Here is a 23,113-nt window from a genome sequence, read left to right as displayed (position 1 = left end):
GTTAACATAAAATCATTATGTATCCATTACAAAAACAAAGTTACACAGAAGTTATCAAAAATGTATAACTGCTTATAAAATTTTTAAGTTCTATTTAAAATCAGTTGACAGTTTTTTAATTAAAAAAAAAAGCCTAAATAAAAATGTTCTGGGTTGGAAGCTGGCTAGGGTAATCCATGATGTAGCAGATGAACTGGCAGGGGTCAGGCTCCAAAGGGTTCAGGATCGCTGAGGAGGGATGAAGGCTGACCGTGTAGGGTACAGGAAACTCCAAGTGCAAGAAAGAAGAGAAATAGGACAGGACCGAAGAGGAAAGTAGGACAAGTAGCCACACATTTCAGGTTTGGGGACTGCTACCACAGACCGTTTAACCCCTCCCTTCCCACAGAGCACTGAACTGCCATTCATTATTATAATTATAAAGCATGATATGACAGGCTTATTATTTTCTGCTTTTATGGATCATTTCCTTAAGATGTGCGTCCAGGAATGGGATCGCTGGCCAAAGCATAGGGGCATCTTGAAGGCTGATAAAACATGTTGCCCAGGAGCTTATGGGAAGACAGCACCTCATCACCAGCCCCACCCAGCAATGAATGGGGATCCCCGGCTCTATCCCCACATGAACATTCTATAACGTTCCTTAAAAAATTTTGCTAATGTAATAAATTTAAAAGTGTTTTTTGCTTAATTTATGTCTCTTTGATAGCTAAGGACGCTAAAGGGGATTTAAGAGCCCTTTTGGAACTCTACTTTTTGCTCACTTCAAATAAAAGCTTTTCATAAAGAAAGAAAGGTGGTGGGAGACCCTAAAATTACCTGGTCTCTTGGTGATTCTTAAAGAATAAAGAGAAAATACATTTTTTTAAAATGAACTGTGAGGCCTGGCCCATAATTCACCAAGATGTTCCATTTTCTGGCAGCTGAGGGGCTGGGGAGGAGGTGTGGGGGGGGACCCCAGCCAAGAGCCCTTTCCAGAACGGGGGTGGGGTCGAAGTGCGCAGTTTGTAAAGCAGAACTGGTGAGGGGGTGGTTGTGGCCGCCCAGTGGTAGGCCTGAGCCAGACTCCACAGAGCCAACAGGGGGAGTCTGACAATAGGGGTCTCCATTTCTGCTTCCTGGACCCTTCTGGAAGGTAACAAGCTGCCTGCTGGAAGGGATTTGGCCAGAAACATGGTTACAATGAGTTTAATCATGCTTAGACACTGATCTGGCTCAACCCACTTAAAAAAAGAAAAAAAGTAACAGGCACATGAATACTGACCATTCAAGATGGCATTTGAATTAGGCTCGGAGTACACGAAGGACCGGGGCACGGGAGAAAAAAATAAACCAAGGGAGTTGAAGAATCTCACTCTGATATTTTTAAATGAAGACAGAGTGCTATTTTTTGAAGGTATTTTTAAGTAGACTTCATGTTGAGGTTCTTGAAGCTATTCATGTTGACGCTGAGCCTACATGGAGGGCGTGTCTGCTGCACATTCTGTGTTGCCCCTTTGCAGGCCCCCAGACCCCCGCAGCCCTCACACCACTCTCAGATGCTCCCCTGGGCCTGTCCATATCCGGAGCCCTCCAACCCCCAGCCCATATTCTCTATTTCCCCTCCTGGACCCAACGGGGGCTCAGGGAGACCAACACTACATGCCTGTGTCTGTTTCACTACAAGTCATTCTGTTAAAAGCCCTGAGTCTCACCTCTTCATCACCTGGCCTAGGACTGACCCTCTGGGTCACTCTTGGAAGATGCAGAGATAGAAGCTTCCACAAAGCCTGCGGGAAAGCTCATGTCCAGATTACATGAGATCATGGGAGTCAGGCAGTGGCTCTCTTGAAGGGAGTTCTGGACTGAAGCCCCTTCCACTGGAGCACTCCTGGTTCCAAAACAACTGGCCCTGGGTCAAGGGGACACTTCAGCTCCTTTGACCTCTGTGTCCTGTCTATAAGATGACAGGGTGAGAACCCAGGGTTTGAACAGTTTCCCTCAGCTCTGGCATTCTGAGTTTCTACACACGCCATTCAAATGTATTTACATAACTTTACCTCCCTTGGTATATAGTACAACTTAGGCACAATGTTAAGTACCTGATTGCTGCACAAACTAAATTAACTGGAAGTCCAAATCAGAGCGAAAAACACTCCAGCAGGTAATGTCAGAGCTAAAGCTTATGTGCACCTGCGCATATGTTCAGGAAAGCCGGTCACCGGTTAGAGACACAAGCACTTAGCATCCATAGCTCAGTCATACCCATCGATGTGACTCTTATATACCCCCTATTTCCTTCTGAAAGTTCCCAGGAAGCTACTAACTTTGAATTCCAGCGTTGCCCACCACCGGGGTCCAGCTGCAAAAGTTCCTGACCAGCACCACATACAAGCACCAAGTTCAATTTTTCTTCTTTTCTTTTTTTTAAAGATTTTATTTATTTATTTGAGACAGCGGTAGTGAGAGAGAGCGTGAGCGAGGAGAAGGTCAGACGAAGAACCAGACTCCCCGTGGAGCTGGGAGCCCTATGCGGGACTCGATCCTGGTACTCCGGGATCATGACCTGAGCCGAAGGCAGTCGTCCAACCAACTGAGCCACCCAGGCGTCCCCAAGTTCATTTTTTCTAGTGTCAGGCTCGTAGGTGAAACATATTCACTTCATCTCCCACATGAAGTGCTAGAAGAGGTCTGAGGAATCATCTGCTCCCCTTGTAGGAAAACTAGACTCAGAGCCTGGGTTCAGTGCTGAAATTCTAGGGAAAATGTCCAAGAGCACACACGAAGACTGGCAGGCCTTCTGTCCTGGACAACTTCCCAAAAAAGGGGAGGGCAGGGTGGTAACTCCTTTTTCAACGTCCTCTAAGGCATCAGCTCAATCTCAAGTTGGGCTTCTCAAGAAAGGAGAAAAAAGAGATACCAATGGTGATGATGGTGATGGTGACAACACGGATAATCTCAGTAAGCAGGGACAGCACCAGCCACCATCACTCTGGTGCTCACTCTAGACATAATTTCTTTTATCTCACATGTTATTGTCTTTAATTCTCGTAAAACATCCAAGGAGGTAGGTATTAGTCCTTTCATGTCAAAAAGAAACAAAGTCTGATCAATAACTTGCCCACGAGAACCCCCAGCTGGTAAATATCAGAGCTGGATTCAACCCCAGTCTGTTCACCCTCGGAGCTAGAGTCCCAGGGGACAGAGCGTGGGCTCAGCCAGCTTGTGATTAACGGTTGAGTCATGGCCTGTGGAGGCCGGGGTGGGGGTAGCACGAGATGGCTGATGGCTGTGTGCTGGGTGGCCTGAACCTCACACAGGCAGCTTTTCAGGCCGCCTTGGATCTGGAGTTGGGTCAGCCGGTGCTCTGCCCTCTGGCTCATCCAGCAACAGGGTGACCTTCAGCTGGAGTGAACGGCCAAACTATTGTTTGCAGCTTTGCAGGAAGCTGTTTGAAAGGGTCATTGAAAAATGATCTTACTAAATCAAGCTGTACTAATATTTTTATTTCCTTTCATGCAATGCCATGTTTAAAGGCATTGGATGGGCCTGTTTATAAGGCCTGGGAAACTAGTCTGTGTGCCTTAAGTTCAGAAAAACAAAAGCGTCCCACACTTAAACCAGAGAGAACGGAGAGAACAGGATGGCATGTACCCTTCTCGAAGCCGGTCCTCACTCTCCGCTCCTGATAGATGCTTGACGATAAAGCCCAGCAAAATCCAAAACTTCTTGTCAGGGGTATGTCACATGTCCTGACATGTATGCATATTAAGTAATCTTCTTGTGGTTCCAACAGTTTTTTAAGACAAGAAATTGGTAGAGAAACTTAGTTCATTAATTGTATGGTTTATAGCTTATTTTTTAAATAAAAGACAAGTAATAGACACTCATCTAGGAAATGACTTTTTGCAGCATTTGTAGAGAAGAGAAATTCAGAGACCTAATCCCCCCAGGGGTCCCTAAGCTCCAACCCAATCTACTGCAACTGATTTAAGATGAGCAGTGTTAGGAGAGGTGAAAACTGGAACCCTACTGAGTGTGTGAGGGTTGCTGGGCCTGTGCTCAATGTTCACATCTCCTCAGGAAGGGTGTTCTAATGGTGAGTAGGGCAGATGTTAGCCATAGAGGTCCTGAAGCCCAGTAAGGACCACTGGGGCAGGGAAGCAGAGAAAATACAAGAAAACAGTATGAAAAAAACAATTTCCTCCTCTTCATGATGTGATCAGAGATGTACTAAGAAAGTAAAACCCAAGCATTTTAGGGTAGGAGGGCACCAGAGAGATCAGTTTTATGCATGAAGAAAGGGGCTGGGGCCTCCAAGGAAGGTCCCTTGCTAGGTCCAGTAGCCAAATAGGGGTGAGACTGGGAGGGGACCTTGGCTCTACAACAACAGAGCCTCCCCAGAGCTGACCCCAAGGCCCTGCGGAAGCCAGGAAAACCTCGCCACTATTACAGCAGAGAGGCTCTCTGCCTAAAACCTGGGACAGGAGGAGTCAGGCACGTGGCTGGTAGTTTGAAGCTGAAATACTAAGACCATAATAATGCCTAATATGAGGGAGAAAAAGCACTAGAAATCGTAGTATCTAGGAGATTCCAAAACACTGCTTCTCTTCAGCCTTTTCCAGTATGTTTTACATAGTCTGACTGTTTACTGGTCGGATTCAACCTGCAAGTACCTGGGAGGGAGATAATGCCCAAATAGCTTCCACAGTATAAGAGAAAGGCATGTGGGCAACAGGTCACCGCTCTTGGGCCTGAGTCTGGAAGGGGACCAGTTCCACTGTGGCAGGGTCTCAGGAGTTCAGTCTTGCAAACCGCAAAAGCAGACTGCTGTTGGAAGCCCAGCTCCAAAGGCAGTCAAAGAGGTTTGAGGTTTGCAGGATGTGTGTCTAGCTGACGCCTTTCTGGCTCTAACTATTAAATTAAATAAGATTATTTTCTAAAATAAAAGAAGGGATGTCTGGGTGGCTCAGTCATTAAGCATCTGTCTTCAGCTCAGGTCATGATCCCAGGGGTCCTGGGATCGAGTCTCACATTGGGATCCCTGCTCAGCGGGAAGCATGCTTCTCCCTCTCCCACTGCTCCTCCCCCTGCTTGTGTTCCCCTCTCGCTGTCTCTCTCTGTCAAATAAATAAAATCTAAAAAAAAAAAAAAAAAACCCACAAAAAAACTGAACTATCATCCTTGTGTTAAAAAATATATAAAATAAATGAAAGGAAAAAACAGGAAAACTAAAGATAAAAACTGGCTTCTGACAAATAGAAAGATGATGTTTGCTGCTTTTCTGGTGCAAAAAAAAAGAAAAAAGAAAGAAAGAAAGAAAAGAAAAAAGAAAAAAAAAGAAAGGAAGAAAAAGAGCTTAACTGGCCCCCAAACCAAATGCCTGATACCTCAGAGGTTCTCTACTGAGATGGGTGCATCAACAGCAGGGATGGTGATCAGAATTGATATCCTCAGGACAGCTTCCTGGACCTTAGCACACACAACTCAACGGGTCTTCTTAGGAGGAAGATTGATTCTAGGGGTCTGGATGGAGCCTGAGAATCTGCCTTTCTAACCAGCTTACGATGCTGCTGGCCCACAGACCACACTCCGAACAGCAAACTCTGAAGTTTACTAAGCACCTTCCTAGGTAGGTCTTGAACTTGTCCAGGTGAATGAGAATCCACACGTCATGAAGCATCTTGGGAGCCTATCTCATTCCAGCAAAGGAACCAGGTCAGTCTTGATGCAAAAAAGGTAATACGATGCCAGGTAACAGACCATGTGTCCCTCAAAATGCCACTGACGACCCAGCTGGCATCAACTGGTTGCTTCTGGACTTTCCGAAGAATGTTTGCTACTTGCCTGGCACATAGGAAGCTCAACAGAGGCCTTGAGAGGAATGAATGAATGAATGAATGGATGGATGGATGGATGGATGGATGGATGGATGAATGAACGAATGAACAGAAGGCAGCAGGAAGAAGGACACTAAGTGAACTTGGTCCCCAGCTAGCCTCTGTGCATATTTAGACTATCTCATAAATCTTTCTACTTACCACATGCGGAGATCGGGGAATAATATAAAACCACTGTCAGACTTGGGGAGAAAAAGGAAGGAGGGAGGGGAGAGGAGGGGGGAGGTGCAGCCACTAACTTCTGGGGATCACTGAGCGTCAGACAGAGTCAAGTCCTTTACAATGACTGTCTACTCAATCTTCTCAAGCCCTCTGTGAAGTGGGGATGATAAAGATTTGCACTTTACAGACTGGGGAATGGAAGCACAGAGAGGGTCAGTGACCTGGGATGCCCTAGTTACGAAGGAGGAGGCAGGTTCCGGCCCAGGCTGCCTGAGCCCCACACTCCCCACCCCACTCCGTGGCAGGCTCACCACTCCCACCTCAGGGCAGCACAGCGGTTCCCCTGCCACCCACAGTGAGCCCTGACCCCCCCCCCAGTCAGTACCCCCAAACTGGCTTGCCTGGGGCAGCTTCTCCAAATCAAGTATTAACACAGCTGCAAGACCTAATCGATGGTCTCGGTGCCTGAGTTCTTATTATACAGATACAGCTTAGTGCACGGACACCACAGGTTTATGAGTTTTATCTGAAGGGCTCTGGGTTTCTTTGAAATTAAGTAGTAAAACAAAAGAACCATAGAGAATATTGAGGAGAACACTGTTTGTGGAGAGGTAACTTTTTTTTTTTTTTTAAGATTTCATTTATTTGACAGAGAGAGAGAGAGAGAGACAGATCACAAGTAGGCAGAGAGGCAGGCAGAGAAAGAGAGGGGAGGAAGCAGGCTCCCCGTGGAGCAGAGAGCCCGATGTGGGGCTCAATCCCAGGACTCTGGGATCATGACCTGAGCCGAAGGCAGAGGCTTTAACCCACTGAGCCACCTAGGCACCCCGGAGAGGTAACTTTTTAAAGGTTTCTGGAACAAAGAATCTTCATACGCTCCTCTACCCAGTCCTACTCAGCCCCATTTGCTTTATCATCTACGCAACCTCTTCCCCCCCAACACGTGTGTGTGTGTGTGTGTGTGTGTGTGTGTGTGTGTGTGTGTGTGTACACACAGTTTTCTCTGAATCATTTGAGAAGAGGGCACAAACAGCATGCCCCTTTATTCCTAAACACATCAGTGCATAATTCCTAGGAACAAGTCCATTCTCTGACATGTGCCAGTTATCGACTTCAGGGAAAGTTCACATTGATATAATACTTTCTAATCTAATCCACGATCCACATCCAACATTGTCATTTGGCCCAAGGATATCTTTGTGAGCCAGACCTCCTGCATTTTAACGGCTGGATGTGTATTAAGAATTGATACACATCATTAAGAATTAACAAGTGTCGAGTGCTTTGGCATTTTAGATAGCCCTTCCGCTGCACTCGCTCATTTGGTTCTCATGTTGCCTCTCTGAGGTCAGGCAAGCAGCATCATCTCTGTTTTACCCGGGGCCAAAATGAGCCTGAAGTAATGTTAAATTCAGAGCCAGCGTTCAGCAGCCCCCTCTCCACACATGACCACTTGGTGCTTCAAGACTGCATCAGGGCCAACCAGCAGACTGACCACTAATCCAAACGTGTAAAATTCTATTAATAAAATAATACTGCTTGAGTGTTTATATCTCTAACCATTTCCTTTTACACTAACGTTATAGATTCTAATTAGTACCCATAGCTACATACTCAGGAAGAGACAAAGCCACTCCCAGGAGAGTAGCTTGGTATGAGTTGAGATGCCCAAGAGGTGGGTCCTGGTCTTGCCCGATCTGTTTTCCAGAGCCTACCCAACCTTGCACACAGAACTTGAACTCATGACCTGGAAAGGATCCTCAGCTGCCTGCTTGACTTGATCACGGAGAGCTGAAACACTGGGTATCTCTTCCAGGGCATAGTGAAACATTAGTTTGAGTTGGGGAGGGAGTTTCCTAATCCTCACAGAGAGCCTAAAAGGGGGATCAAACTCATGAACTCGCCCATTAAACAGAAAAAGCACTGGTTTGGGAAATGGAACCGTGGGGTTCAAATCTTTACTCTGCCGCTTAGTTAATTTTTCTTGGGGATGTGACTTAAGTTTACTGGGCCTCTGTTTTATCATTCACAAGCCTAGACAGGAACTAACACCCACACGCAGAAGGGGAGTGAAGGGGCCAGCATGGAGTCTGGTCCAGTGCCTGGTGTTAAAAGGAAAAGAAAGGCTGCCTCTGTGTTCAACAGGACCCTGAAGCGGCCGAGCAGTCCTGGGTTTGTAACAGGATGTGAGCAATGTGGGAAACGTGGATGAAAATGCTGCACGCTTCACTGACTGGTAAAAACACAAAGTAACAGACGCACTTTGCAGTAAGTGCTATCTCTGGCCACAGGGAGTTGAGTTTTTCCCGTGTGTGGCCCTCTGCTCTACGTTTGTGACAGTGGGGCGGTAAGAACAAAAGATTTACCTTTTCCAGAGCCTCTCTGTCAAGTAGTTCCTGCACAGCTAGAAGCTTGATGCTGTAAGAAAAAAAAAAAAATGAAACTGGGCTTGAAAACAAATCATTTCAAATTGAAAACAAATCATTTCACATCACCAAGTATCAGCCACGTCATGAGAACAAATTTTGACCTGTCAGCCTGCATTTCTGCGGAGTCCCATCTAAAGGAACTTTGCTTTGAATTGAAATGACCGCTTCAGAATGATCAAAAATGTTTCTAAATTGTACAATTGATGGCATCATAGGATCCAGAAATTTCACGTCTGGGCCTACACCCAGAGGGGTTGAAGGTAGGACCTGCAGCAGACATTTGCACATCCATGCTCACAGCAGCCAAAAGGGGGACACAACTAAAATGCCCATTAATGGACAATGCTGGGGATAAAAAAGATATGGCAGAGACCTATAATGGAATTGTATTCAGCCTGAAAAAGAAGGAAATTCTGGCCCGTGCTACAACATAGAGGAAGCACGAAGACATGATGCTAAGTAAAACAAGCCAGACACAAAAGGAAAAATGCTGTCTCATTCCACTTTTATCAGATAGCTAGCACGGTCACATCCAAAGAGACAGGAAGCAGAAGGGCGGTTGCCTGGGGCGGGGGTAAGGAAGATGGGGGACCTGTTGTTTAGTGGGTACAGGGCTTCAGTTTGGGATGACCAAAAAGTTCTGAAGATGGATGGTGCTGTGAATGTACTCGCATATTCTCATGCTCATAAATGGTTAAAATAGCAGATTTTATGTTATGTACATTTCACCTAAAAAAATTCCAAAAATAGGGCGCCTGGGTGGCTCAGTTGGTTAAACGTCTGCCTTTGGTTTAGATCATGATCCCAGGGTTCTGGGATCAAGTCCCACATCAGGGTCCCTGCTGAGCAGGGAGCCTGCTTCTCCCTCTGCCTGCTACTCCCCCTGCTTGTGCTCTGTCTCAAACAAATAAATAAAATCTTAAAAAAAAAAAATTCTAAATATAATGACAGTTGCTTCATGCAATGGATCTGAACACATTCAGAGGAATATAAAGAAGTAAACAGTTGCCCATGTTCAGTATTAATCTTTCCTTCATGTCCTTTTGATGCCAACAAGCCAACAGCTAAAATCTCTGCTTACGAAGACGGCCTGCTCAGCTGCTGACCAGACAGTAACCAAGCCCTACTGTGTGCAGGTGGGCAAGGGTGCTCAATGACCAGGACACGCTCCCTGTTCAGGAGCTCACAGCCTCTCGGAGGCCATAGTCAGACCACAGTCAGAACACGAGGCAGGGTGCCACGTCGACGGGCCAAGATGCAAAGAGAAGCCCGGTCCTGGCAGAGGACAAGGAAGGCTTCCTGGGGGAGGGTCTGGGCTAGCCTTGACTGGGGAGAAAGGCGACCCACAGAGGGGCAGCCCAGGCAAAGGCACTGAGGGAGAGGAGAGGTGTGGAGCGTATGAACCCACCAGTTTCCGGTTTAGGGACCCGAGCCCGGACCGTAGCCAGCAACTGAGACGAGAATTCGTTAGTGGATGCAGGCTTTACAAGGAGGCATCCTCCCCATCACGACACGCTGCCCTTGATGTGTTTGTGGCCAGAAGGCCAGACTCAGAGCACATGGGAGGAAGCACGAGCGCTCGCTGAGATCGTTTAGGGAGCAGGTCAGCTGTGGGTGGTGCGTGACACTCCCTCTCCTCAGAGCCAATCTATTTGTGGTCACTGGCCACTGTGTTCTCTACCTCCGACCAACCTGCCTGGATTCTCTGGAGCAGAAATGTCCCCACTCCCCACCTGACGAGCCTCCCTCCAAAGGGGTTATTGCTCACGATAAGTTTCACCTTAATTTACAGAATTCTTCGTACTCTCTCCATGCAACTAGGCAAGCCCATCCAGCCAAATGCAATGGCTTACACAAGAGCAACTCGGGGAAGTACGATAATGGTTTTAAAGTTTACAAGACACTACCAGCACGACTAACAGTTCGGCAACTCTCAGAGCAAAAAGACAGGACTCGGGGCATTCCCTCTTCTCCAGCCACGCTAACTCTCCGTCTCTCGGACACTGGTTTTGTTGTTCATCGGCTTGGGTCCTGCCCAACATCTTTGCAACCCTGACTCTGACACTGTGTCATTCCAGGCCAAATGTGAACTCCATGTCCTCCAAGCAGCCTTCTCTGGACACTGAGGTCAAGCAGCGTCTCTGATCGTCACATTTCATTTTCTCTGGCCCACTTCCTAGTCCATTAAAGCATTGATTTCTTGGGGTGCTGTGGTCTGTCCCTTCCCAAACAGCAAGGAAGCTCCTTACAGTTGGGAGCTCAAGGGTCTTCTCACCATTCTGTTTGCAGGCTCTGTAACTGAGGCATGGAAAGGATTCAAGGAACACTTACTAACCGACTAGCAGGGCCCAGTCAATATTATAGCTGATGCAGTCCAGCTTGGCTCACTGGCCGGGCCTCAGTTTCTCTCTCTGTGAAAGAATGCCTCCAACGAGATGACTGTGTGTTTTCCCTCGGTGACACGCACTGCGGGCATGTATACGCACGCCCGCTATGAATGGGATGTATCCAGTGGCCGGTCAGCGCTCCTGGCTACTCCTCGGCACATTCTGATTCCCCACGAATCTAAATTCCAGGCCATCGATTTGGATGGCAACTTACATGCTCAGTGAGGGGTTTCTAGCTGGAGCTCAAGTTTCAGAAGCTTAAATTGCTTCTGAAATAACCACTGGATAATAATTCTACCAGGGGAAATTTTTCAGCAGTGTCTCATTTCTGCCCCAGTCCATGGTCTTGAAGTCCGATTCAGGATTGGATATCAGACATCGACCGATGAGAGGAAAGGTTTAAACACTGTTGAGATAGTCAGCTCTCCTTCTCTCCCTGCTTGCAAAGATATTACACACAAGCCATTGTAGAACGTGAGCTGAAAACCAACAGTTTCAGGCTCTAAGGGAAAATGACATAAAGACAACATCAGTTGACTCTCATTTAAGTCAGCGCCTGAAGGATGCTGCTTCCTGCTCTGACTTTCCTCTTGAATGGGCATGTGGCAAATACGTGGCATGCCTAGGGCCACTCTCCAACCCTCTCCACCTCTTCCCATGAACTTTGCTCCCGTGTACTTTAGACGCAGCTTCAGAATCCTCAACACTCCAGTGAGACCCAACCAACCTACTCGAGTGGGCACGTCAGATTAAACTGATTTAACACCTGCTCTACAACCAAAGCCAAAGAGTATTAACCCATGGAGGGGGTCAGAGAAAAAGAGAGGCATTCCCACACTACTCAAAAGCATCAGTGTGAGATGAGATTGCTTTAGGGGCAGGGGGAGAAAAGATGGGAAGAGGAAAAGACACTTGAATCTTTCAAAATGGAAACAACACATGGTAATAAGAAATTACTGCCCCAGCTGCTATAACGTTGGATTTCTTCAGGGAGCTGTGGGTTTTTTCCCCTCCTCAGAGCTGTAGTCTTTAAGAGTATATGAGATGTTTCCTGTTACATAACTACCCTAATGTTAGTTCTCCCTTATTGGAAATGCTCCAAGTTTGGAGTATTTCTTTCAGTATGTGTGGTATCAGATTCCTCTAATCTGATACTGAGAGTCCCTGGGACAAAATGTCACTCCTATGAAGCCCTTTTCCGAATCCTCCAGTTAACACCTCTCATTTCTCCCCTCATCTCTGTGTCAGCTTTGCTCATCTTTCCCTCACTCCCTCCCTCGTCCTCTCCCTCCTTCTCGTCCTCCTTCTGTGCTTTTGCTAAGTCCATGAATGTGTATTGAATACCTCCTATATTTCAGAAACTGCCAGGCATCAGGGTGACCGAGATGAACCCACACTATCCCTGCCCTCCCAGAGGCTAGGATCCTGTTTGGGCACGTGCCCGAGGAAGTGTGCCCCCCTTTCCTGGGTTCTGTAGGCTGGTGGCTGGACTAAAGAGGGCATATCTTTATGGTGGCCTGGGGCTTGGTCACCATCCTCTGAAAACAGCAGAGCTCCCATCAGAGGTCTCAGTGACAAGCAATTTCTTTTTCAGCACCCAGCTGAGAACGGAGGCAAATGGTAACACAAAAGCAGCCAAGAGCAGTGCTTTACTTAGAAAAACAACTTTAAGGGGCGCCTGGGTGGCTCAGTGGGTTAAGCCTCTGTCTTCGGCTCAGGACATGATCCCAGGGTCCTGGGATCGAGCCCCGCGTCGGGCTCTCTGCTCAGCAGGGAGCCTGCTTCCTCCTCTCTCTCTCTCTCTGCCTGTCTCTCTGCCTACTTGTGTTCTCTGTCTGTCAAATAAATAAAATCTAAAAAAAAAAAAAAAAAGAAAAACGACTTTAAGGACAAGTTCTGAAGTCAAAGTGGACAACACTTGGGTAGACCACGAATGCATGCTATTAACCTTTGCTTAACTAAGCCACAAGGAGATGAGCTGGTTGAGGGCCGAGGCCTTATCCCGCGGCACAGAGCCTGGTCCAGCGAGGTCTATCGAGGAAGTAGAGGTAGCGATGGGGAAAGGACCAGAGAACGGACCAGACACTGAAAGCAGGGAAGCAAAGCAACAACGTTGAAGAGACAGAAGCTGGAGGGCTCCCCCCGCCCCACTGCAGTCTGGGGTGGCTTGGAGCTACAGACTGAACCTTAATGGCCCCTGAAAAGGCAGCAAAGAGTCAGATAAGATAAGAGGCAGATGGCTCTATGGGTGCCACAAAATCACTTAAAGGCCAAACTTGCGACTATGCAGAAACTCATGGGCGGCACCAGAGTCAAGGATTCCCTCCAGCTCCCTCTCTTGGAGGACTCTGGCACCGAGCTTCCCCTGCATTTATGAGGGACACAGTATAGTGCGTGAGACATAGCAGCATTTGGTAATGCGTTACGAATGTTCATATAACATGGAGGAGTGATCCACTCACTGCATGGATAAAATATTTAAGGTTATGCATTATGCGCTAGGCACTGTGGGGCACTGGGGGTGCAGTGATGGGCAAACACAGCCTCTGCCTTCAAACTTCTCAGTCTGATGGAGGAACCAGGTACCTACATCAGCCACAGATGCACCCTCAAGGGGCAAACACAGGGTGCCAATGGGCTCTTTGGAAGGGCAGTGCAAAGCTGGCAGGCTCCCTGGGAGGTGACTGTTCTAGGCTGATGCCCATGGGCTTGCAAGGCAGAGAGATCGAGTGGGAGGAAAAGCATGAGCAAAGGAACCAGGAGGTAGAGTGAACATATCCCCCCACCCCGCCTAGAGACTGAATGCCCACCAGGGACCACAGGGATGTCTGGAGGGTGGGATAGGTGCCAAAGAATTATTCTGCAGAAACAACTGGGGCCAGGCCTGCTTAGAGGGTTGGTTAAGCCATATTAAGGAGTTTGAACTGTATCTTGAGGCAAGGAGTAGCTAATGATGAGTTAGGGCAGTGGTGCCATCGAGACCCCAAGGGGCAGAAGATGCCCGATAAAGGTATAAAGTGGCTCTGGTGTGAAGGGCTTGGGGTGGAGTGGGAGTGGGGGACAAGAATGGAGTAAGTGAGATCCGAGCTCTGCACCCAGCATGCCAGCCCAAACTGTCTCCCGGACTGGAAACCAGGCAAGTGCGGGGCCGTGGTTACCACCTGTATCCTCAGCAGAACAGATGTGAATCTCTAGAGAGGGGACACTCCGGGCAGACTCCCAGGAAGGGACAGGGGGCCCAAGAGCAGAATTTAGAGAGAAGATGGAATCACAGCCAGCAGCCACAGGCAATGATGATTCTCTATCCATATATCCACATGCAGGACATGGGAGCCACTTAAGACTTCACGAAAGTCGAATTCAGAAACTAGGTCAACCCAGTCGTTGGACTGCTTCTCCTTTCTCTCTGAAGGAAGGTTCCCCATTAACTTCTCCTGAACAAAGGAAGGAAGAGTTCTCTTTTGATCATCAAATTTTAGACATGCCACCACGGATGTTAAATGCAGACTTGTTTTCCCTAAGGCTAGATTTTCTTCCACCATTGACTCAGGGCTGGGAGAACACAGCGGCTATCAGCCTCCGGATATTAGTGAGCGTGCACACCTCAGAGAGAAGGCAGGCCCCCAGGGAACACGCCCTTTTCAGCATCTCGTCCCATTGCTGCCAAACACACACTCACCATCTCATCCTTCCTTCCCAAAGCCAAGGGCTGAACCACAACAACACCATCAGAACAATCAGCATGGAATTTAGCTTGGGTGGCTGTTCTTGGCAGGTTAGAGAAAACTAGCTGCGAAACAGTGGGCAGGAAACTTCTCTGATGACAATCTCATAGTTTTTGTTCTATTCAGGTTTTCGACTGCTTGAATCAATTACAGTAATTTCCATTTCTTAGAAATTTCTTAGAAAATTGCCCAATCCATTCAGACTTTCAAAGTTTGAGCACAGAATGGTACCAGTGGTCACTTTAACTTAAAAAACCTCTGCTTCTGTGGTGATGTCCCCTTCCTCGTTCTTTAATGTGTATAGATACTTTTTCCTCATCTAAAAAAGTAGATCTATAAGAGATGAGTCTATTTTGTTGGTCCTCTGAAAAAAATAGGTCCTGAACTTATTAAGTCTACCATTTTTTTTTTCCTAATTAAGCAGGTCAACATTTACCTTCACTAATTCCTTTCACCAAGTTTCCATTGTTTTCTTCAGTTTCTCTATTTACCTTCTTCAGTCAGGTATTCATGATTCAGATCTCTTTATTATATATAAGGCCATGAATAAAAATTCATTCTCTATGTAAATATTCATCCTTGTTTCCAATTTCATTATGTAGCCGTCTACCACCAAGTCTGAAGCTGCTATTTTGGTCTCTTATTGGAGTCGATAGTTCTTTGGATTGTATTTCTTTTTTGGTCTATTTTATGATGATTTTCCCTATTTCCCAGGGTTTGAGTAGTTCTAGAACTTTTTTTTCAATCTCCCAGTGTGTACCTTTAAGCTTTCATATTACTGTAGGGGGATTAGGGAAGGGCTCTGCAGTCAGTCTGCCTGGGTTCAAGCTGTATCACCTACTCATTGCAGGATCTTAAGAACTTTAAGAATAGCAGGTAGGAGGCAGGGAAGGGATCTGGCATTCACCCCTATGACCTTGAACATAGATGACACAGGGGAAGTACTTATCACATTGCTTAGCTCAGGGTAAACCACTGTCAATGGTGGATACTGGTATGAATATTATTGAGGGCTTTTTTTTTTTTTTAAGCTATTAACACTTCTCTAAAAATCAGAATAAAGAAAGCAACAACTTTTTGTGCTACCAACCTATTTCCAGATAAGCAGCACAACAAACCTCTCTATCTCCCGTTTGCTTTTTGGTTTCCATTAACACCCATTAACAGATCCAGAGTATAGTCCCACTGCTACTGCTGCATCCTGTGGCTGCTCTTAAGAACAATTTCTTTTCTTTTTTTTTTTTAAAGATTTTATTTATTTATCTGACAGACAGAGGTCACAAGTAGGCAGAGAGGCAGGCAGAGAGAGAGGAGGAGGAAGCAGGCTCCCCGCGGAGCGGAGAACCCGATGCGGGACTCGATCCCAGGACCCTGGGATCATGACCTGAGCCGAAGGCAGAGGCTTAACCCACTGAGCCACCCAGGCGCCCCTTAAGAACAATATCTGACACTCTTATTTGCTTCTTTACCAAACTTAAAATAAAAAATTGCTAGTTCTACTGATTCCAGGGCTTGTGCTACCTCTTCTTCTTCTTCTTTTTTTTTTTTTATAGAGTGAAAGGAGGGAGGGACAGAGGGAGAGAATCTCCAGCAGACTCCCCAGTGAGCACTGAGCCCAACATGGGGCTCGATCTCATGACCCCAACTGAAACCAAGAGTCAGACACTTAACCAACTGAGCCACCCAGGCGCCCCTGTGTTACTTCATCTTGAGCAATATTTTGTCTTATCTCTTAAACTTCTATAACGTATCTTTAAAGTAAGCTTTAGAGAGTTTATTTATTTATTTGACAGACAGAAATCACAAGTAGGCAGAGAGGCAGGCAGAGAGAGAGAGAGGGGAGGAAGCAGGCTCCCTGATGTGCGGGGATCAATCCCAGGACCCTGGGATCATGACCTGAGCTGAAGGCAGAGGCTTTAACCCACTGAGCCATCCATGCGCCCCAAAGTAAGCTTTAAAGTAAGGAGTATGTTCCTATGTTTTCCCAAGCCCTTGCATGCCCAAGAATGTCTTTCTGATTGGCTTCATAAACGAAAGACAACTCAGCCGAGTGTGATGTGAAGTTGTTGGGTTACAACATATCCCCCAAAACTTCAGAGTTGGTTTGCCAACTTACTTGACAATCAGAAGAACTTTTAATGTGTCAGATTTCCAGACCCCACCTAGGGAGGAGTGATACAGGGCCTGGGAACATATCTGAATTAAAGACAAGACAACACAACATTCCCAGGTGTTCTAGTCTTCCAACATCTTCCATAGATATAGACTCTCTGTTGCAGAGAACAAGCCTAAAGCCAACCTGATTTTTGTTATTCTTTTCTCTGCTTGGATTCCCATGAATTTCTCCCCCTTTTGTCCTTGTTATTCTCTCTGTTTCCCGGGCTATACCCAGATCTGGGCCTCTTTTCTCCAACAGCTGTTCAGAACGTGGTGAGCAAGTACCTTATACCCAGACCCAATCTCTCTGCTGCTCAGGGAGGTAGCTAAATCCGGATCACTGGTCCCAGTAATCACCAACACCAATCTGAATAGAGGCTGTCAGTTCTGTCTTCCACATTGATAACCTTGTCTCTTATTTTTCTCTTTCTTTCTTGTATTTTCCAGAACCATTTCTCAAGGTTGGTTTTTTCTTCCCCTCCATTCACATCACTGATTTCCCATAGCATTTGTGTTAGTTTTCTGGGGCTGCTCTTACAAATTATCAAAAAGTTGGTGACTTAGCCCAACACATATATATTCTCTCACTGTTCTGGAGACCAGAAATCTCCAATCAGTATTACTGAGCAGAAATCAGGGTATCGGGTCTACCACACTCCCTCTGGAGGCTTTAGGGTGGAATGAGTTGTCTCTTCTAGCTACCAGTGGCTGCCAGTATCCGGCAATGGGTCTCCGTCTCTTGGATCATAGCGCCTTCTCTTCCGGCAAACCTTCCCCTGCTTGTCTCATAAGGACACCAGGGATTGCACTTAGGACAATTCAGGATAGTCTCCCCATCTTTCCAGATCCTTAGCTTAATCATATCTGTGACATCTTTTTTGCTTTATAAGGTCATAATATTTACAAGTTCTAGGGATTAGGCTATGGATATCTTTTCAGGGCCATTTTTCAGCCTACCACGCATTAATACTCTTTATACTCCTACTAATTTGGGTTTTAGTTCTGTTGTGGAATTTTATTTCCTCAAAACCTTCCCTAATTCACTGCATCTCTTTTTAAAATTTTATTTCTGTTGCCTTTTCCTACTAGCCCATTCTTTCCTTATGTTTTTCTGTCCCTGTTCCAGAGCGGCCATGTCTTGCCGTAGTATGTGGAGGATGCCACACATTTCCCCCAGATTCTCTTTTGTAACCTGCTATAGATGACTTTCTGGGTCTCCAGAAGCTTCTGCCTTTACTTTGTTCTGCAGGAATTTTCCATAAAGTCTTTTTTTGTCTTATTCATCCTTAAGTAAGGAAAGGTTTGTCCTGACCAATGGTTGATTTTCAACAGACATTATGAGCAGACTGACGATGGCTGTTTTCTGCTCACCTGCATAAAGGATGGATCTCCTTTCCAGACCTGCTATGGAAGGGGACTGGCTGAGGGCACAGCTCCTGGCCAACTCGGTTCGCCTCCTCCTTGGAGACTCTCAGTCAGTTCAAGATAGAAAGCATCGTGTCTCCCAACACGTGCATCTGCCAGGACACCCCACTTGTAGCACTTTGCTTTTGGGGAGTAGATTTACTAGAGTGCACTGAAATCATGCCAGTTTCCCCCTATCTCCCATCTGGTTATAGTCTGATGTTTCTTTTTTCTCTACTTGGCAATGGAGAAAAATCCCAAAGAGACGGCACTGTGAGGAAGGGCCCACATCTGAGGCTAGTAGCGGAGGATAGAAAGGAAAGACTAACCAGCTGGAATTTGCTTTAAGTGTGTGAGTCAGGAACAAATGATGAAAAACGTGTAAATTACTTTCTCACTGTTTTTCAGGCAAAGGCTGAAGGGGGTGGTGGTGAGGTGGGGTCTTCTCCTGGTGGCCCTTTGTGTCACGAGCAATACCCTGGGTAGGCTCCCCCAGCCTGGTGCTGTCCGTCTCATCACCGTCACCAGCTGACACCTCCAAGTTTCCGCCATTTGTCGTTCCTCTCAGTTCTTGCTGGCCTGTGAGGTTTTGTTATTTTTCTGTGTCATCATGGGTATCTGAGCCAAACCTTCCAGAGATGGGGTCTCTGAAGGGCAGGATAATGTCCGGTCTCTCGTTTTTAGCAATTGGCCTGCTCAGTAAATGGAAAGACTGGCTCCCTCAAACTTCAGGGCTTTTCGTCCTCCATGTGGGGAAAAGTATCCAAAAGAGAAACCGTTTCCCCGCATTCGATCTGGCCCTTCAGAGCTCCCAGGGCTTCAGGTCTCAAGGCTGCTGAACACCTGGTAGGGTGTCCACAGGGTAGAATCAGGATGGGACCTTCTGGAAATCTCTTCAAGCACAAACCAGGGGCATGGCCTGCAGTGAGGAAGCCTGACTTTAACTGAAAACAGCAGAAGGTGATCAGATCCAAGACTGGACAAGCTAACAGTGGAAGTGAGGTTGGAGATGGAAATGGAGACCAGGAATCACTTTTCCACACCTGCACTTTTTTCCTCAGCAGCAAACTGCCTACTTCATGCCACTTTCCTAAAAGGCGGAGACATTTAACCTAATCTAAGGTCTGGGGCCCCAATGGAAAGCCCATTAGAAAGTTAACAGCCTGCTTTAACTGCAGGAGATAAAGCTCTAGTCAACTGGGCAATTTTATTCATAGGGAGTTTGGAAGAAAAGACACAGGAACAGATGGAAATGTAGACAGAACCAATGAAGAGGAGAAAGAGGATCCTATTAACAGAGAGACTTCCAGATGTCAGGTACTGCACTAAGCCTTTATGACATTATTTTACTTACACCTCGAAGTTTCTCCTCGTGGACATAGTTCTAACAAACCACAGATTCCAAAGCGAAAGAGCATTTGGGGACTGAATGGATGATTTGCATGCCACAATATCATTTTTTCTTCCTCCTGGCTGTGGGATAGCTTACTCTCTGCTGAAGAGGCAAGGATTTCAACTCCTACTTTTTAGCTTCAGAGAAATCAAGTGTCTTGTGAAAAATCCACACAAGGGCAGGGAATGGCACCCAGGTCTGGATGATTGAAAGCCCTTGCCACTTTTTACTCAAGCAACAAATGTTCCCTGAGCACCCACTGTGTGGCAGGCATATGGCACTAGAGATAGAGCAATGGACAAAACAAAATCTTGACTCTCGTGAAGCTTTCATTCTGCCGAGGGGTGGGGAGTAGTGGTCTGCTGGCTTCTGTTTAACCACTGGCCTTAGGGAAGCAGGGACAGGAGAGCTGCAGCATTTGCTGATTTCCCTGGTGGAAATACTCCTATGATGGCCCATTTCAAGCCACCAGCTTGACGTGACTAAACACAGAGATGGGAAGAGACACGCCACTTCCCACCAGCTCCAGCATACCACCGTGAGCAGGGATCTGCGACAAACCAATCTTCTATTAATTACAAATTGAATATATAATAAATCATACAACTAGGTAATGTGCCCAGTGGTGATGAATTTGTAGAAACTAAGTAGGGTAAAGGAGTAGTAAGGGTGCTATGAGGAAGTCAGGAACACTTATCCCACGAGATGACATCGGGTCAGAGACTGGATTTTCCCATCTATAGAATCAGGATAATGATTCTATTTAAAGGGGTCATCATAAGGATTGGGTGAAATGGCACTTACTGTAGAATAATCCCTTCTAGTATATAGTAGGTACTCAATTAATGATGGCTATTAATATTTATCTGAACTGATATAGAGATGGCCTGGTACACAATTCTCATCTTCCTTAGAACTGATAAGAATACAAAGTTTTCACTCCTAAAAATCAAGCTGGTATTTTAGCCACTTAAATGAGTTCTAAATGACTGACCAACAACCTCGAAATGTTGCTATACACATAGAGTCGCTAAGTTCTTAATGCCAAGCCTTTTAACACTGATGTTAGAATTTGCAGTGTCCCCATTATTATTATTGAATAATTCAATTAAATTCTTTAATAGTTAGCTCCTTAATTCTAGATCAATCTACACCACCCTCCCTCAAAGAGGTACAAAGAAGGCTGTAACTCTTCTGGATGAGTAGACCCCATAGTTTTGCTCTCCTTCCTCCTCTAAACTGAAAACAAAAAGATATGCAGATAAATAAGTAAAGCCTCCACCACAGCATTGGTTCTTACACTCATTCAGAGCTGTGCCATTCATACAGAATGCAAGTCTCTGAACAAAACGGTAAAGACGAGAACCCCCTCAAAGATAAAACTGCATGAAATGTTGAAAAGAAATTAAGTATCGAGTTATTTTACATTGAAGGATGAAACTTTCCCATTGAACAGAGAAAAATGCTCAACTACTTTTACTATTTCTTTAAGAATTGAGCTATAGCTAGAGGTTCATTATGAGGACAGAGGATTAAAGGAGAATGAAAAATCTTCTTCTCAGCCTGCCATCTGCAATGCAAAGGGCCAGATGCCCCGCAAGCATCCCCATTTTGTCTGCCCATCACAGAGAGTCTGGCCTCCTTAGCTCTGCTTCAGAGAGGACTACAGTGGGGCTATGCCACATGGCAAGAGCAAAGCCATCATTCAAACCCAGGGCTCAGGGCCCTGACTGGCACCTCTTGGTTTCACTTCAAATTCCCACCTGCTGTCGCATCCAACTGGTTAATGACACAGCCTCAGAACTTGGATGAGGTTCTTGTTGGTCATTCTTACTCCAAGCGGTTATGACGAAATGCAGGCCCAGATGTCCCTAAACCGAGGGGGCTCTTACACTGGTACCGTTCCTTCTCTAATCCAAGTAAACTGGGGACTTCTTGGAACTCATACCTTTTTCTGTAATTTTTTTCAACATACTTTCACCCAAGAAGGGCTACCTGCCCAACACAAGTCAGAAAATGCTGCAGATATCATCTGAAGATAATTTTTCCTTGAGGAAGAAATATTTTTCACCACACTCCTCTCCAGGTGGCTTTTTTTTTTTTTAAGATTTTATTTATTTATTTGAGAGAGAGACAGTGAGAGAGAGCATGAGCGAGGAGAAGGTCAAAGGGAGAAGCAGACTCCCCATGGAGCTGGGAGCCCGATGCGGGACTCAATCCTGGGACTCCGGGATCATGACCTGAGCTGAAGGCAGTCGTCCAACCAACTGAGCCACCCAGGCATTCCTCCAGGTGGCTTTTCCTATATCCTCTTTGGTTGCTCCTTGACTTTCGTTGGGGGAGGTAAAAAAAATAACCAGATCAAATAAGTTTTTGTATGTACTGTGGGGACAGTATCCCCATCCTGCATGACCTTACCTGGAAAGGGGTATAGCTTGACCTTTCTCCCCATTACATTTCTACTTTCCTATGGTCTTCCCTAGCAGTTCCTTCACAACTACATGAGACGTACTTTGAGGGGTGATCCTGTCTCTTCCTGTCTTCCCTTTCCATTCACAAAGCTTCCCTCCAACATTTTAATCTTTTGCATTATATCTATTTCCTTATGTGCATCAAATCCTGTGAGAATGGAAGTAAGCAACACACACACACACACACACACACACACACACACACACACACCTTTGCTTTTTGAAATAAGTACTGAGTACTATGTGGCTGGCCAGCTATCATAGCAATAATTATGAGTTTTGGCTTTTTTTTTTTTTGTCCCCACCCTTTTTGTATTTTGGGATTCATGGGGGATTCCTTGTTACCTAGTTTTTCTGTAAATGTCCGCAAGTTTAGGTTTTGCCAACTAGTTGCTCTTTTTGCTCCCGATATTTTCATTACAAAAATTTTCAAACCTTTGGGAAAATTCAGAGAACTCTACAGTAAACACTTACATACCTACCACCCACTTTCTATCATCATTAGCATTTCACACTATTTGCTTTATCACACATCTGTCCCAACCACCCATCTACCCATCTTTTTTTTCTTTTCTTCTTTTTTTAAAATGCATTTCAAAGTAAGCCGGAGCCCAGTGATTTGTCTCGTATTTCACACAAAGGCTGGCTTCAAAGTAATTCCTCTCATTCTCAACTGAACAAATCCCTGCAGACTCCTAGACTCCAGTGTGGGAGCCCACCCTGGAGCTCTACTGAAGGTCCACCAGCATGAATGTTTGTCCTCCAGGCCTTTCTCAAGGCTGTCCCGGAAGCTTTCATTAACCAAAGCCTCCCTTAACCTGGACTAAATGGCCATTCTTCCCCTCCAGCTCAACTCCTCCACCTTTTAATGTTTCCATCAAGCCACCATGAAATGAATATTTCTAAAGCTCCACTTTATGTTTGATCACATATTTTCAGCCAAGAAATGAGTGTTATTTTCACATAGTACTCAGTATGATTTCTCCAGGCGCCCTTCAAAACCAAATAAGACTGGCTTGTCTTGTGACCCTTTCAGTCCGCTGCCCACGTCTCAGTGACCCTAGTGCCATGGCTGCCCAAGGAGGCTTATTGCTACTGGTTTCAGC

General features: G+C 46.0%; 1 protein-coding gene across 1 annotated transcript in view; it reads right to left on the bottom strand.

Annotated features, from left to right (window-relative positions):
• LOC111147327 (endonuclease/exonuclease/phosphatase family domain containing 1) overlaps positions 1-23,113 on the bottom strand; it is a 109,996-nt gene that overhangs the window by 30,721 nt on the left and 56,162 nt on the right. Inside the window, exon 3 of the mRNA XM_022503317.1 lies at positions 8,408-8,459. Within this exon, the coding sequence (XP_022359025.1) occupies positions 8,408-8,459 (52 nt within the window). The remainder of the gene's footprint in view (positions 1-8,407; positions 8,460-23,113) is intronic.

This window comes from Enhydra lutris, unplaced genomic scaffold (genome assembly GCF_002288905.1).
Source record: "Enhydra lutris kenyoni isolate GAN:26980312 unplaced genomic scaffold, ASM228890v2 scaffoldscaffold16, whole genome shotgun sequence".
NCBI classification, from domain to species: domain Eukaryota; kingdom Metazoa; phylum Chordata; class Mammalia; order Carnivora; family Mustelidae; genus Enhydra; species Enhydra lutris.
The sequence above is the reverse complement of the archived record's forward strand: the minus strand, read 5'-3'. Positions and strand labels throughout refer to the sequence as shown.